Here is a 14,931-nt window from a genome sequence, read left to right as displayed (position 1 = left end):
AGCCATTCCAGGTCTAGTGTGCATCACAAAGGTAATTCTTACACAAACATTACTTGCTTTTCTCCACATGGTCTTAACGTTGCATTTGATGGAAATAGAAATGCTATTTGTAATCTGGTTTTGATTTGGAGGAGAACTGTTAAGTTTGCCCAGCTGTGCCTGAATGTAGTGAGTGGAAACGTAAGTCCTTAACCTTGTATCAATGTTATTAGCATTTGTTTTTGGTTTTGCATTTTGATTTTCTGCCATTTATAAATTGCTAAGAATAGGAGTGAAAAAGAAAATTGTTAACTCCAATTGCTACTTCTGTTTAGTATAATTAGCTCCTATCTTAAAGTTCTTTAGTCACATTTATATTAAAACACATCCAGTTATCATTATTCTAAGAAGTTACTGTTTCTGAACAATTTATAGTTTGCCTCAATAGTAAATTTTTTATATACTTTTTGAAGTAGAGTAAATAATATCTGCCAAGAGGAATTTTTAGTTTCTTCATTGCTTGTTTCTTTGTTTCAATTATAGCAAAATCCAAGTAAGATCATATCTGGCTTTTTCCTACGATTATTAACGTCAAAGCTAGTAAATGACATTGCAGATATTTGTAAAAATTTAGTAAGTATGATTATTATCTTACCATACTTAATGATTATACAATGTGTGTTTTTCTGTTAAAATGTCTTAAATAGGGCTGCACCTCATAATGTATATCATCTTAAGTATATTTTTTTAAGAGAGAATATTATATATATGGTTTAGAGAAAATATATTTGATTCCTTCTTAATGTCATTACCTAATATAGTCTTAGTAAATAATAAACTAAAAAATTGTTAGCTTAACATCCAGGCTCATACCTATTTTCGTATAATTCTGGCCAACATTTAAAATAATTATTTTTCTTTAAAGAAAGAAAAAAAACATTGCCAGGTAATCCACATATTATTGTAGTATTGATTTTTTTACTGCATGCAAATGGGCTTATGCCTAGTATTCCTCATTGTCTGTAACAATGGCTGGCACATAAATATTTAATTCTGTTGAGTGAGAAATTCTATGTCAACTGGTTACTGATACTTTTCCCTTTAACTATACTTATTTATAAGCTGTGTATAGCTATGCTTTGTTTAAGTCGTAGTGTATGGTTAATTCTTCCTTTTGTGGATTTTGTGTGTGTGTGTTGAAAGCTCAGTTTTAAGTGAGTTTTTTTTAATACAGCTTTAGGGTAAAGATTCTTGAGCTCTTATTTTGTTTACTTGCAACTGTGTGAATGAATGATTATTTTTAATGGATATTGTCATTATCCCCACAAAATAGTTACACTAGTTTATGCTTCTCCACATATCCTCATTAATTTGGGTAATGTAGAAAAAATTCTGAAAAGCACATTTTTATTATGTATTGACAAGTTACAGTTGTAACTTTACTGAGTATAAAGTAATATTTTTAGATACAGCGTGACATGATTATGTAACTTTGTAATATAAAGAATGCTTTATAAGGTTTGCATTTTGTTATGTAGCTGTACTGCAGTTTATGTATCAGTTTTCCTATTGAACATAGAGTAAAAATAACACCATTGCATTCATGGATACATGAATCTTGAATTCCTCAGATTATTTTAACTGTTTTCTTCTGAAAGAAGCCTACTTGAAAGGATCGTCTGTTTCTCTTCCTTGAAGGCAAGCTTAATGAAAAAACCGTTTGACTGCAGAGAAATGGAGTCAGAAGAAGATGATTCTAGTGAATGTCTGATGGAGGTGGAAGGTCCGTCATCCATGAGCCTCTTCAGTGACCCTCCTGCTGATAGTGTTGGTGATACCAGTGAATTGGGAGAGAATCAGAGTACTATTGGTAAATACTCGTTGGCTGTTTGGGATGTCTTCTACCTACTGTTTTTTCAAGATTTACATGTTTACTTGAAAGGAGAAATCAAGAGAACTTTCAGCCGCTGGGCCTAGCCAAAGGCAGGAGCTTACCTGGATCATCATGCGGGTTCAAGGGCCCAAGTAATTGGACTAGCTTCTGCTGCTTTCCCAAGCCATAAGCAGTGAGCTTGGTTGGAAGAGGAGCAGCTGGAACTTGAACCGATGCTGTTCATTCCAGCTTTTGATAATGCACATTCTGGAAGCCAGTAGGTAATGGTTCCAGTAGTTGGTCTCCTGCTACTTATCTGGGAGCATTGCATGAACATTTGAGAAATGAGCTAGCAAGTGAGAGCATGTTGCCTGTTTCTGCCTCTCACATAAATATAATGTCGTAACGGAAATAAAGCCATGTGATTGGGCACTAGGAAACGGGAAGGAGCGTGAAAAATCACCCATAATACTGTAGCTTGTGACTGTTTCTGTTACTTCTCTACAGAGCCCTTTAAAATTGTACCCAGGATCTTCCTTCATGAACTGTTTTGGGGAGGGGACTGCCTGCAAAGGATGCACCCATCTGCAGTGCTTGCAGTGACTGGGACTCAGAACTCAATGCACATCTCCCATGTGCATGGCAGCAACCCCATTACTTGAGTTGTTTGCTGCCTCCCAAGGTCTACATCCCTAAGTTGGATGCCAGAACACTGACATGGAGTGCAGCCATCTTACCCAGTAAGCCAAGTGCCTGCTCTCATACACTTTTCACATCTTCTTTAAGATTAAAGAAGTGTTTTCCCCATGTAGCTTTTACAATGCTACTTTTTAAAAAGAAAAAAAATTATATGTTTGATAAAGTTTTAAGAAGAGAGGGAGAGCTGTATCTTGAATCCCCTGGTTTACTTGCCAGATGGCTGCAATGACCATGGCCAGGCCAGATTGAAACCAGCAGCTTCTTCCAGGTTCACTGTCCGGGTCCCAAACACTTGGGCCTTCTTCCAAGCTTTTCCAAGGCCCTTTATAGGGATCTGGATTGGAAGTGGAGCAGCCAGGACACAAAGCATTGGCCACATGAAATGCTGTTTTTATGGGCACTTTATATCCTATGCCACAACACCTGCTTCTACTTTTTAATGACTAAATACTGTAATTTGGCCATGTTTTGGACCAATTTTTATTATCAAATTTGGGTTACTTTCTGTTTCCCTGTGATAAAGTATTACTGCAGTAAAAATCTAAATAAATTTTTCCATATTTCATGGAAAGAATCGTTTTCTCAATGGCAGAATCGTTTTCATGGAGAATCTCTTGTGTAATTAAGTTCACTATAGTTTTGTTTTCCATATACATTTTTTGGAATAGTGGACCAGGAAGATATTTAATACTGAATTTAAAGAACCAAAACATCTCTGTGTTACTAAGTTCTTTTCATTTTTAGGTGCCATGAATCCATTAGCTGAAGAATATCTGTCAAAGCAAGATCTCCTTCTTTTAGACATGCTCAGGTTCTTATGTATGTGTCTGACTGCTTCTCAAGCCAGTACTGTGTCATTTAGAGCAGCTGATATTCGGAGAAAATTGTTAACGCTAGTTGATTCTAGCATATTAGACCCTGCTAAGTCTGTCCATCTACACATGGTGAGTTAAGTGAAATGAAAAACTCACTGATTTTGTCTCATTATACTGACTAAAGATGATAGCTTGACATGTGCGTTTGAAGATTTGAAACTACTTGCTTGAGAAATGAATGTGATACTAGTTATAAAACATACCTTTTAGTGTACTGTCAAAAAAGTTGAAAGGGCATGCTGAAATTTGGTAGATTATTCCCTTGATATGTAATTGTCAACGTTATTTTAGAATAGGTCAAGAAACATAGACATTAAATATAAGAACATAGTACATAGCTGTGTTTAAAAGCCTTACTCTTACGTTTGACTTGATACTGTTGATATATTTTTATTTCCAGTTCGTTATGACAGCATGTATTTTATTTTTCACTTTTCAAATACAAATCTCCCTTTTCTCGCAGTAAAAAACTTATTTCCTGTTTAACCTTAATGTACTTCAGCACTCAGTTACTTTATTAATCTCCTAACTGTGGGAGCTTAACCCCAGCTCCAGTGTATAATGGAATAAGAGCCCTAGGTTCAGTAAGAAGCTGAGTGGGTCCCTCACATGTTTCTGTTTCCAGAAAATTGACACGTCCGCTGAGTCCCTGTTTAAGAGAAAATCGCGTGTCAGTCACTGGTAGATGACCTGGATGTGTACTAGCACGGGTGGAAGTGCGTGCTGATCCTCCAGATCCAGCAGAATGTTTATGTGTTCTGTTTGAGTCCCTGGTTTTAACACTGCCAATTAGTCAAATTTCTAGCCCTAAGGGAAAATGTTGCATGGTTTTCTTGAAAACGTTGACATTTAAAGGTATTTTAAAATACTCAGCAACATATGACTGATATCAAATATTGAAGGCATCATGTAATTTTTTTGTTAATGTCGAAGATAAAATAAGAAATAATGTATAGATGGTAGTATGTGTGTGTGTGTGAGGGGGGAAGGTCTCCCTAGTTTATTAGTACAGTTTCAAAAGCACCATTTAACCATTCCATTATACATGGCTGTTGCCAAGCCACACTTTGTATTCGTAGTCCTGTATCAGATATTGTGAAGTTGCCGTAATGAAAATAATTCAGTGTATTTGACTTGTTTCCGGCCTTCTGTTTTCTCTGCTTTCCAAAATTCATTAGTAGTTGGATTTCAACTATTGAATTCTTTTATCCCAAGCATTATCTGGGTTGTTGAGGAGGGAAGTAAACCTACTGTACTTTCAGGTTCTTGTTAAATACTTAGCTACTGTAGTGATGGTAATGATCATTTGTTGAATTTCCACAATAGCCAGATTGACATTTATTTACTCTAATACTTAACAATTGTCAGGCCAGGTTATGTATATCCCCATTTATGAGAAAGTACACGGGTCCTAGATGATTTCCTAACCATATCAGGTTTAAGTTGTTGGTAGTAGGATTTGAATCCAGCTGTTACACTTGATAACTTTTCTTTAAATCACTTATCTTCTTGAATATTTATAGGTATGTGTGTATATATACGTATATATACACTCAGATGTAAATGATATATGAAACAAACTGATTTTTTTCCTCCCTATTGTCTTAGTATTTAGTGCTTTTAAAGGAACTTCCCAGAGGAGAGTATCCCTTGCCAATGGAAGATGTTGTTGAACTTCTGAAACCACTCTCGTAAGAAATTAAAGCCATGTTATGTTCACTTTAAATTTCTAAACTAACTAATGAGTTCTGTGAAGCTTACAGAGTTAAACTTTTTCCACCACAGCAATGTGTGCTCTTTGTATCGCCGTGATCAAGATGTTTGTAAAACAATCTTAAACCATGTCCTTCCAGTAGTGGCAAACCTAGGTCAAGGCAGTTTGGATGCTGAAGCCACAAGGGATGCTCAGGGACAGTTCCTGACAGTGGTCGGGGCGTTTTGGTGGGTACAAGCTGCTTTATTCAGTATTGGGTTTTCTTCTACTATCTCTTCGCATTTCTGCATTAGTGCAAAAGTAATCTAATCTGGATTAAATTTCTTCTGATTCCCCTATGTAGCTATTTGTATCTTTTAATTATAGCAAAATATGATTGACTTGGTGAAGTACTTTGTTTTGCCTAAAATGTGGCTAACTAAACTAACGTAATACATTTACCTTCAAATTTTGAATTATTTGAGAGTATTTAAAACCACTGGGAAATTGAATTAAAATACAAATTTTCTTGCTAAACAAACAAAAAGTTTGACCTGTATGGTGAATGAAGAAATGTAACGGGACTTAATTGGATTATTGTTTCCAGAGTGACAAGGTTGTCATTATAGCTATCTGTTTAATTCATGCTTTATTGTCATAGTCTCAGTTGAAATCATGCTGCTTAAAGAGGAATACATTTAGGTAATTTAGAGCCCACAAGTATATGTGAGCCTTCATAAATGTATAAATCAGTATAGAATATGATGTTGAAATCTTGATATAATAATTAAAACATTTCTAAAATATGCAGTGGCATATCAGGCTTGTCCTCTGCCTGCAGTGCTAGCACCGTTTGTGAGTGTCATTTCATGTCCTGGCTGCTCCATTTCCAGTCCAGCTCCCTGCTTAGGAACTGGGAAAGCACTGAAAGATGGCTGATGACCTTGGGCCCCTGCACCCACTTGCAAAAAGTGGAAATGGAGCAGCTGGGATTTGAACTGACACCCATATGGAATGCCAACTCCACAGTGATGGCTTTACTTGCTGTGCCACAGTGCTGACCCCTACTAAGATGGTTTAAAATTTTTCATTTTGAAGATTTTTTAAAAAATTTTATTACAAAGTCAGATATACAAAGAGGAAGAGAGACAGAGAGGAAGATCTTCCGTCCAATGATTCACTCCCCAAGTGAGCACAATGGCCGGTGCTGTGCCAATCCAAAGCCAGTAGCCAGGAACTTCTTCCAGGCCTCCCACGTGGATGCAGGGTCCCAAAGCACTGGGCCGTCCTCGACTGCTTTCCCAGGCCACAAGCAGGGAGCTGGATGGGAAGAGGAGCTGCCGGGATTAGACCCGGCGCCCATATGGATCCCATGGTGATCAAGGGGAGGACTTTAGCCTCTAGGCCACGGCGCCAGGCCCCCAAATTTTTCATTTTAAAGTAGTTTACCAGATCATGGTTAGCTGACATATGATAGCCTCAAACTCAGACATAATTTTATGAAAAATATACTACACATTATAGTGAGCTCATTTTGAAACAAAATTAACTTGGATTTTTGGGAGGGTGAAAAATGAGAATTAAATTTAGGAAAGAAAATTTTAAAGCTCCCTTTGTATTACTATTAAAATCCAATGATGTTTGTGTGCTTTTATTTGAGTGATTAAATGACATTGAAACACTATTGATTTCAGGCATCTAGCGAGGGAGAAGAAATGCACATTTTCTGTAAGAGCGGCACTAGTAAAATGCCTTAAAACGTTGCTTGAGGTAAGTTATTTCACGTCAGTAAGATCTCCACTAAAACCTGTAAGTCAGCTTTTATTTCTGTTCGTTAATGAATGATTTTTCCCTTGGTATTTTGTATTCAGTGCTGGTTGTTCTTTTCCCATAGGCTGATCCTTACTCAAAATGGGCTATTCTTAATGTCATGGGTAAAGATTTTCCTGTAAATGAAGTATTTCCACAGTTTCTTGCTGATAATCATCACCAAGTTCGCATGTTGGCCGCAGAATCAATCAATAGGTAACTGATCAAGTATTAGTGAAGTGTTTGTAATGATGCAGATGGCAATGCAATATGTTAACAGTCACAGATTTCTAGTTGATATTTGAAAAATAACATTGACAGCAGTTACTTATAACTGGCATTTATGTTTTCTGTTAATTTTGAAAATTTTCTCACTTAGATACTATTATTTTCTCACATATATAGATAAAAATGTGGACTTGGGTAAAATAACTTATTTGGTGGTAGAAAAATTGTGTGACTTGAATGAGGCATATCTCATGCTAACGGGAGTTACAGAATATTGGATTTTCCCATGATTGTATATGATTTAACACACTTCACATTGGGCTCATTATAATTATGTTTATTGAGGTGAACATGCAGTTGGGCATGTTATGGTTATTCTGTCATGGGAATTTCTTTTATGCTTGAGTACCTAAATAAACACTATTTGTTCTTTTAAAAAGATTTATTTTTTTATTGGAAAGGCAGATGTACAGAAAAAAAGATCTTCCATCCGCCGATTCGCTCCCTGTGACCACAACTGCTGAAGCTGAGCCAAAGCCAGTAGCTTCTTCTGAGTTCCCCAAGCGGGTACAGGGTCCTAAGGTTTGGGGCGATCCTATACTGCTTTGCCAGGCTAAAAGCAGGGAGCTGGATGGGAAGTAGAGCAGCCAGGACATAAACTGGTGCCCGTTTGGTATCCCAGTGTGGGCAAGGTGAGGATTTAGCCACTAGCCTATTGTGCTGGGCCCTGAATTACTGTTTTTTTAACAGATTCAGCTATTTGTATTCCAAAAGAATATAAACACAAAACACATTAGCTTTTTTCTACTTGCTCATATATATCTTTACCACTTAAAACAATATTTGGCATATGCTAGGTGTTCAATAACTAATTATAAAGTAAATGAATATACTTGCAACAAGAAATCACATGATGCTTCGAAAACATTAAAACAAGGTCCAGCATCATTGTATAACTGGTTAAGCCATCGCCTGCAACACTAGCATGCCATGTGGTTGTAGTTTGTGTTCTTGCTGTTCCACTTCCCATCCAGCTCCTTGCTAATGACCTGGGAAAGCACCGAAAGGTAGCCCAAGTGCTTGAGCAGCCCTGTCTTGTACATGGGCCCCTGGGTGAAGCTCCTGGCTTTGGCCTCTTTGTTGAGATCATGTGTATAGTGAATCAGGAGGTCAAAGATACTTTGCACCCTGTCTTTCTTTGTTTTTCTCTCTGTAACTCTGCCTTTAAAATAAATAAATATTTTTTTCAACAGGAGCAAACATTTGGTTAACTTTACTGAGTAAATTTACGTGACCCAAAATAGGAGCTCACTGTAAAGAAATTATCCCAGGCCCAGTGCTATAGCTCAGTGGCTAAGTCCTCACCTTCCAAGGGCTGGGATCCCGTATGGGCACCAGTGTGTTTTTGGCTGCTTCGGTTCCCACCCAGCTCCCTGCTTGTGGTTTGGGAAAGCAGTAGAGGATGGCCCAAAACTTGCAGCCATGTGGGAGACCTGGAAGCATATCCGGGCTCTTGGCTTCAGAGTGACTCAGTTCTAGCCATTGTGGCCTCTAGAGGAGTGAAGCAGCAGATAGGAAATCTTTGTTTCTCCTTGTCTCTGTAAATTTGATTTGCCTTTCCAATTAAAAAAATAAATATTTAAAAAATTTATCCAATCATTAACATAAATATTAGAAATAACGTGTCCAAAATTTCAATATGTTGAGAGTGGTATATTCCTCTGGTGTAGGATTCTTTTCAGTAAGATCATGCTGTGTTATAAGGTTTGCTAGACCTTAGTAAGTTTCACGGATAAACTATATGCTGATGTTAAAGGTTTTGAGTTATTTAAGACCATATTTTGAAGATAATAAAATGCTGTGTCTGTGACAGTGAAGATTCACAACAGTACAAATCAAAGATTGATATGTTTTTAAAACTTTTAAAGAAAATTTGAGAGGTAGAAAGAAAGGGTTGAGAGGAGCCAACAGACACAGAACTCTCATTGGTGGTTTATTCGTCAAATATTTGGAGTGGCTGAGGCTTGAACAGGGCAGAGCCACGAGATAGGAACCCAGTCTGTGTCTGCCGTGCGGGTGGCAGGAGTCCAGATTACATCAGCCATCACTGTTGCCGCCCTGGGTCTTCACTGTCAGGTACCTGGAGTAATTCACTGTAATAGGGAATCAGGTTGAAATGGAGGCGTCTTTACCATATGACTAACTACTCAGTGTTGTTTTTGAATGAGAAATTAGCAGTTGATTTTTTTCCATTTTATTTGTTATCTACCTATTGTTGCAGTCTTTATATAGAAATTATAGTAATGGGCCTGGTATGGTAGCCTAGTGGCTAAAGTTCTTGCCTTGCATGCACCAGGATCCCATATGGGCAGCGGTTCTAATCTCAGCAGCTCCACTTCCCATCAAGCCCGCTACCTGTGGCTTGGGAAAGCAGTTGAGGATGACCCATAGCCTTGGGACTCTGCACCCGTAGGGGAGACCCAGAAAGGCTACGGGCTCATGACTTTGGGTTAGCTCAGCTCCAGCTCTTGCAACCGCTTGAGGAGTAAATCAGCAGACGAAAGATCTTTTTGCCTCTGCTCCTCTCTGTATACCTGGCTTTCCAATGAAAATAAATAAATCTTTAAAAAAAATTCTAATGAAAAATCATGAACAAAAAAATAAAACTTTTCCTTACTATCAATTTGTGTATGAGAGACAAAAGTTATGTCCTTAACTATATGGGCATTGTGTAAAAGATTTTGCGCACTTTTTCTTCTATCACATGTGATTCAAATGGAACAGCAAGATATTAAACTGATCACTTGTAGAGTGATGGAATATGATGGTACTTAAAACAAAATGCTTGGCAAATGCGGTGCATGGATTTCAAAATGTTTCCCACCAACTGAACCTGTTTCCCCTTGAATTTTGACGTCCCATATTTGTGTTAGAAAAGGGTGACAGTGCCGACTGTGGCCTCTTCTGCTTAGTATTTCAACAGAGAAGAGTTTATCTCTTATGGCCAGTCAGCTGCTGCTCAGCTTGAAATAGCACTGAACTCCAAGATCTTTAGAAACCTCAGTTGATTTTAAAAGAAGTGACATGTTAGTATTTCTCATGAAATGGATTTTTTTCTATGATGTTAGAAATGTGTTTAAAACAAACTTTTCTTTTTTTTCCAAAAGATTATTCCAAGATATGAAACAAGAAGATTCACCTGGACTGTTGAAAGCACTTCCGTTGAAGCTCCAACAGACAGCTTTTGAAAATGCATATTTGAAAGCTCAGGAAGGAATGAAAGGATTGGTAATTTGTTAATGAACATTCAGTATCTTACGATTCCTGTAACTATCTTCTGTTAATTGATCATATTTGGCATAAGCCAGTTTTTATTCAGTCGTTCACAAAATATAACTTGTCTACAACTGCTGTATGAATTGAATGAACTTATATTACTTAATAAACATTAGAATGGTGAGACAGACGCTGGTATAGCTGATAAAACTGCCACCTGTGGTGCCATCTTCCCCATATGGGACCAATTTTATTTCTGACTGTTCCGTTTCTGACCCAGCTCGCTGCTGATGTGCCTGAGAAAGCAGTGGAAGATGGCGCAAGTACTTAGACCCCTGCACTCAGGTGGGAGACCCAGAAGTTGTTACTGGCATTAGAATCAGCCTAGCTCTAGGCACTGTGACCATTTTGGGAGTGAACCAGAAGATGGCAGGTCTCTCGGTCTAACTCTGACTTTCAAATGAATAAATAAATTGTTAAAAAAAAAATCAGAATGAATCAGATAGCAGTTCTTTTGGTTCATCTTAGTCTTTAAATAGGGGAAGAAAAATCTTACCATCTTTGTGTGAGTACAAATGGCTTCCATTTACATTTAAAATACTCCATGTAATATATAAATAAGTTAAAACATGGCAGTAGAAATTAATAGATTATACCCTGTGGTTTTTACTTGTCTCTGCAGAATAATAATTTTTCTTAGTGTTCAGTTACATATATTTGTGCCCTCAGTTGTTCCTAAAAATGAGGTAGTTAAATAATTATCCAATCTGTAGTAATGGGAAACTGCAAATGGCATTTGTATGACAAAATCTGAATTTAGAAAAGGATTTTCACAGATTGGAAAGAAGGATGTAAATGCTATAGAATTTAATAGAGATGATATATATTATACATTTTATCTCAGCTTATCTGCAAAAAATCTTTTCTGACAAGTCATTTGTAAGACAATCCACTTGTTTATGTCTAAGATCCTACTATGAATTAACATTGTTAATTCATGACAAAGTAAGTGAATTCTGTTATGTGTCATTATTGCAAACATTTTAACAAACAGTGCTAATAAAAGAACTTAAATCTGCTATGTTTTTTTCTTTTTAAGTACATTATTTCTGATGTTTACATAGTTGAGAAGGAAAATATGCCATGTTTATTAATATTTGAAGTGTATTTGTTTCCAAGCAAAAGTAGATTTAAATGAAGATTTTAAAGTATGATTTAGTTCTGTATTTTAGAAGGAATGTGAAGAAACTAACAATGGAAAGCTCACATCTGTTTTCAAAGATGTCAATGATTTGTCATTCAGTAAGAGATGTGGTACTTAACTTTATTATCTTTAATTTTTTTTTGCATCAGTAGTCAGAATTAGACAATTTTCAAAATGTTAAGAGAAACTTAGATCAAATACATCTTTAAAATTATATGTATATGTACACTCACATATGCATATGTGTATACATATATGTGTTTATGTATATATGCATATATATGGAATTGTGTATGTATATCTGTTAAATTTTGGGAATTAATGATGAACTGGAGACATTGTATGATTTTTTTTTGATTATACATTTCATACTGTTGTAAACTATAAGGAAGTATGTGAAAAATATCTCAGTGGTAAAAAAATTGTTTTTAGCAGTTACACATAAAAGTTAGGTGGAACTTTTAGTCTCTCACATTTTAGTTCTTTTTCTCTTCAGGTTTTTGATTGATTGATTGGAAAAGCAGATCAGATTCAGAGAGGGAGGGAGAAACAGTAGATCTTCCATCTACTAGTTCACTTCCCAAATGACTGCAATGGCTACGGCTGAGCCAATTCAAAGCCAGGAGCCAGAAGGTTCTTCTGGGTCTCCTACATGGGTGCAGGGTCCCAAGGCCTTGGGTCGTCCTCGACTGCTTTCCCAAGCCACAGGCAGGGAGCTGGATGGGAAGTGGGGCCTCTGGGATTATAACTGGTGACCATATAGGATCCCAGTGCTTACCAGATGAGAATTTAGCCTTTGCCTTGTCAAGTTATTTGTTTCTCTTTGGCATGTTATTTCTTTGACATCCCTTTCCGTAGGATCTTAGGAAGAACAGTCCTTCCTAATCTAGAAAACTTTGATTTTCTCAAAATCTCTAATCTTAGTTTCATCACTGTAGGATATAAAACTTCACAGTCCGCTTAGGTGTTGTCATGAATTCTTTGGTTTTTGTTTAATGAACTCATTTGTAATGTTCAGATATTTACATCATTGTTTTTAAAATTCTTTTAAAGTCCCACAGTGCTGTGAACTCTGAGGTTTTGGATGAGATTCATGGTAGAAAATCTGTCCTATTGGTGGTAATAGCTGTGGTTTTATGCTGTAGCCCTGTTTGTGAAAAGCAGGCTTTGTTTGCCCTGTGCAAATCTGTGAAAGAGAATGGATTGGAAACTCATCTTGTGAAAAAGGTACGTGTGAATGACTGTTTATTATTATTACTGTTGTTTCTATTATTGTCATGATCCTACTTGGTTAGCTTTTTTTAAATTGTTTTTATGACAAAGTCAGATATACAGAGAGGAGGAGAGACAGGAAGATCTTCTGTCCGATGATTCACTCCCCAAGTGACCACAATAGCCTGAGCTGTGCCGATCCGAAGCCAGGAGCCCAGAGCCTCCTCCAAGTCTGCCATTCAGATGCAGGGTCTCAAGGCTTTGTACCGTCTTCGACGACTTTCTCAGGCCACAGGCAGGGAGCTGGATGGGAAGTGGGGCCCCTGGACCCAAACCGGCATCCATATGGGATCCAGGCGTGTTGAAGGCGAGAATTTTAGCCAGGCTGTCGCTCGGGCCCTTTGTTAGCTATTTACCAGAATGGTTAAAGATGTATTTTTTTAAATGATTCCTGCTTAGGTGTTAGAAATTATGTTTGAAGTTGTAAATACTGACAGGAAAGCAGTTATAGCAACTTACTAAATGGTTTACTCATTGGTGTGTGTGTCATTTCTGACGTTCCATTTAAGAGCATTTACAGGTATTCATTAAACTAACTTAGGTAAATGACCTGTCACCACATGTACCAGCTCTGGAATAGCCTTCATTTAGGAGAAGTGCGTGGAGACAAGAACAGTATCAGTGGTATTGCCCAGCAGGCTCTGCAGCACAGTGGGATCTGTTAGGGCCAGAGGTCAATTTTAGGGCCATGAGGCTTATGTTAGGGGAGAATTGAGGTCCAATCTTTTTACGTTTGTATTAGCAAGGTGTCATAGTTTGCCAGTCTACCTACTGTTATAGCACCTCAGCTTTGATAGCTTGAGAAGTTCTAGGTTTTTCTGTTGTAGATTTTTATATGATGGGTTATTGGGTGATAAACTGTTTAGCACTGTATCAGTATGATTTCCATGGAACTTTGTAGTACACCATAGGCTAATATTTAGGTGATTGTTCTTAAATAAATTCACATTTTACTTTTTAGAATTAAGGGGTGTGGGCCCTGTGCGGTAGCCTAGTGACTAAAGTCATAGCCTTGCACATGCCAGGATCCCAATTGAGTGCCAGCTCGTGCCCAGGTTGCTCCACTTCCCATTCAGCTCTCTGCCTGAGGCCTAGGAAAACAGTAGAGGATGGCTCTAAACAGTAGAGGATGCCTCAACGTGGGAGACCCAGAAGAAGCTCCTGCCTCCTGGTTTCAGATGGGCTCAGCTCCAGCTGTTGCGGCCACTTGGGTAGTGAATCAGTGGATGGAAGATCCTTCTCTCTTTCTGTCCTCTCTCTGTATGTATTCAGCTGTCTAATCTCTATTTTCATTCTTGTATTTAGCAGCTTATAGTATTCAAGCGTGATTTTTACTGAACTTGGCAGATTTTAGGCTAGTGCGAACTGGCTTATAACTCTAACATGCCATTTGTTAACAATTGAAGCGCAGAACAGTGTTGGGGGGTGTGCAGAGAAATCTTCAATGCCTTAGTGAGGAGAAACTAAACTTTGTGTCTTACCTAGTAAGATATATGTGAGACCAAGCTGAGTGTTTCCTGTCCTAAGCTTTCGTTGTTGAGCTCTCTGATCTAATTTTTTGGGTGCTCCGGAGGGACCCTGATGGTGCTTGTAAGAGAGGGTGGAGATACAAAGTTTGAACTAAGACCAGAGAAAGCTCCTCTCCTGAGTTCTGATGGAAGTGTACTGTACTTCTGTTTCTGAGGTCTGCTCAGGCTCCCGGCTAGTGTTCCGATGACATTAGATCCTGTGAGGAAGGAGCTGGGCTTCTTCCATCCCGTGTGGGAGATCTGATAAGGAATGAATGACCTCAGAGTTCTTGGCCTCTGAGGGCATTCCAATTCCCCGTGGTCTCCTTGGCAGTTGGAATATAGTCCTTGGTGCTCATACTGATAGTCCTTGGTGAGGATCCCTGAGTCTCCAGGGTTGGGATACAAACCTCCTCCTGTCCTCCTGCTCCACTCTGGGTCCCCCCACTGCTCTGTGCATATGACCTCTTGTTAAGAGGTTGTCAGGATGGCTCTTGATTCCCCCTGTATGTCTT

General features: G+C 38.0%; 1 protein-coding gene across 2 annotated transcripts in view; it reads left to right on the top strand.

Moving 5' to 3' along the window:
- The window catches only part of ATM (ATM serine/threonine kinase), a 133,157-nt gene that overhangs the window by 39,376 nt on the left and 78,850 nt on the right, over positions 1–14,931 (top strand). For both annotated transcript variants that reach the window (XM_058663948.1, XM_058663949.1), the window contains exons 16-24: positions 523–612; positions 1,678–1,849; positions 3,296–3,495; positions 5,035–5,117; positions 5,212–5,367; positions 6,814–6,889; positions 7,014–7,144; positions 10,324–10,444; positions 12,690–12,863. In XM_058663948.1, coding sequence (XP_058519931.1) covers positions 523–612; positions 1,678–1,849; positions 3,296–3,495; positions 5,035–5,117; positions 5,212–5,367; positions 6,814–6,889; positions 7,014–7,144; positions 10,324–10,444; positions 12,690–12,863 — 1,203 coding nt within the window. The remainder of the gene's footprint in view (positions 1–522; positions 613–1,677; positions 1,850–3,295; positions 3,496–5,034; positions 5,118–5,211; positions 5,368–6,813; positions 6,890–7,013; positions 7,145–10,323; positions 10,445–12,689; positions 12,864–14,931) is intronic.

The sequence above is a fragment of the Ochotona princeps genome, chromosome 4 (assembly GCF_030435755.1).
Source record: "Ochotona princeps isolate mOchPri1 chromosome 4, mOchPri1.hap1, whole genome shotgun sequence".
Classification (NCBI taxonomy): domain Eukaryota; kingdom Metazoa; phylum Chordata; class Mammalia; order Lagomorpha; family Ochotonidae; genus Ochotona; species Ochotona princeps.
Note: the sequence above shows the minus strand (reverse complement) of the source record. Positions and strands in the feature narration are given on the sequence as shown.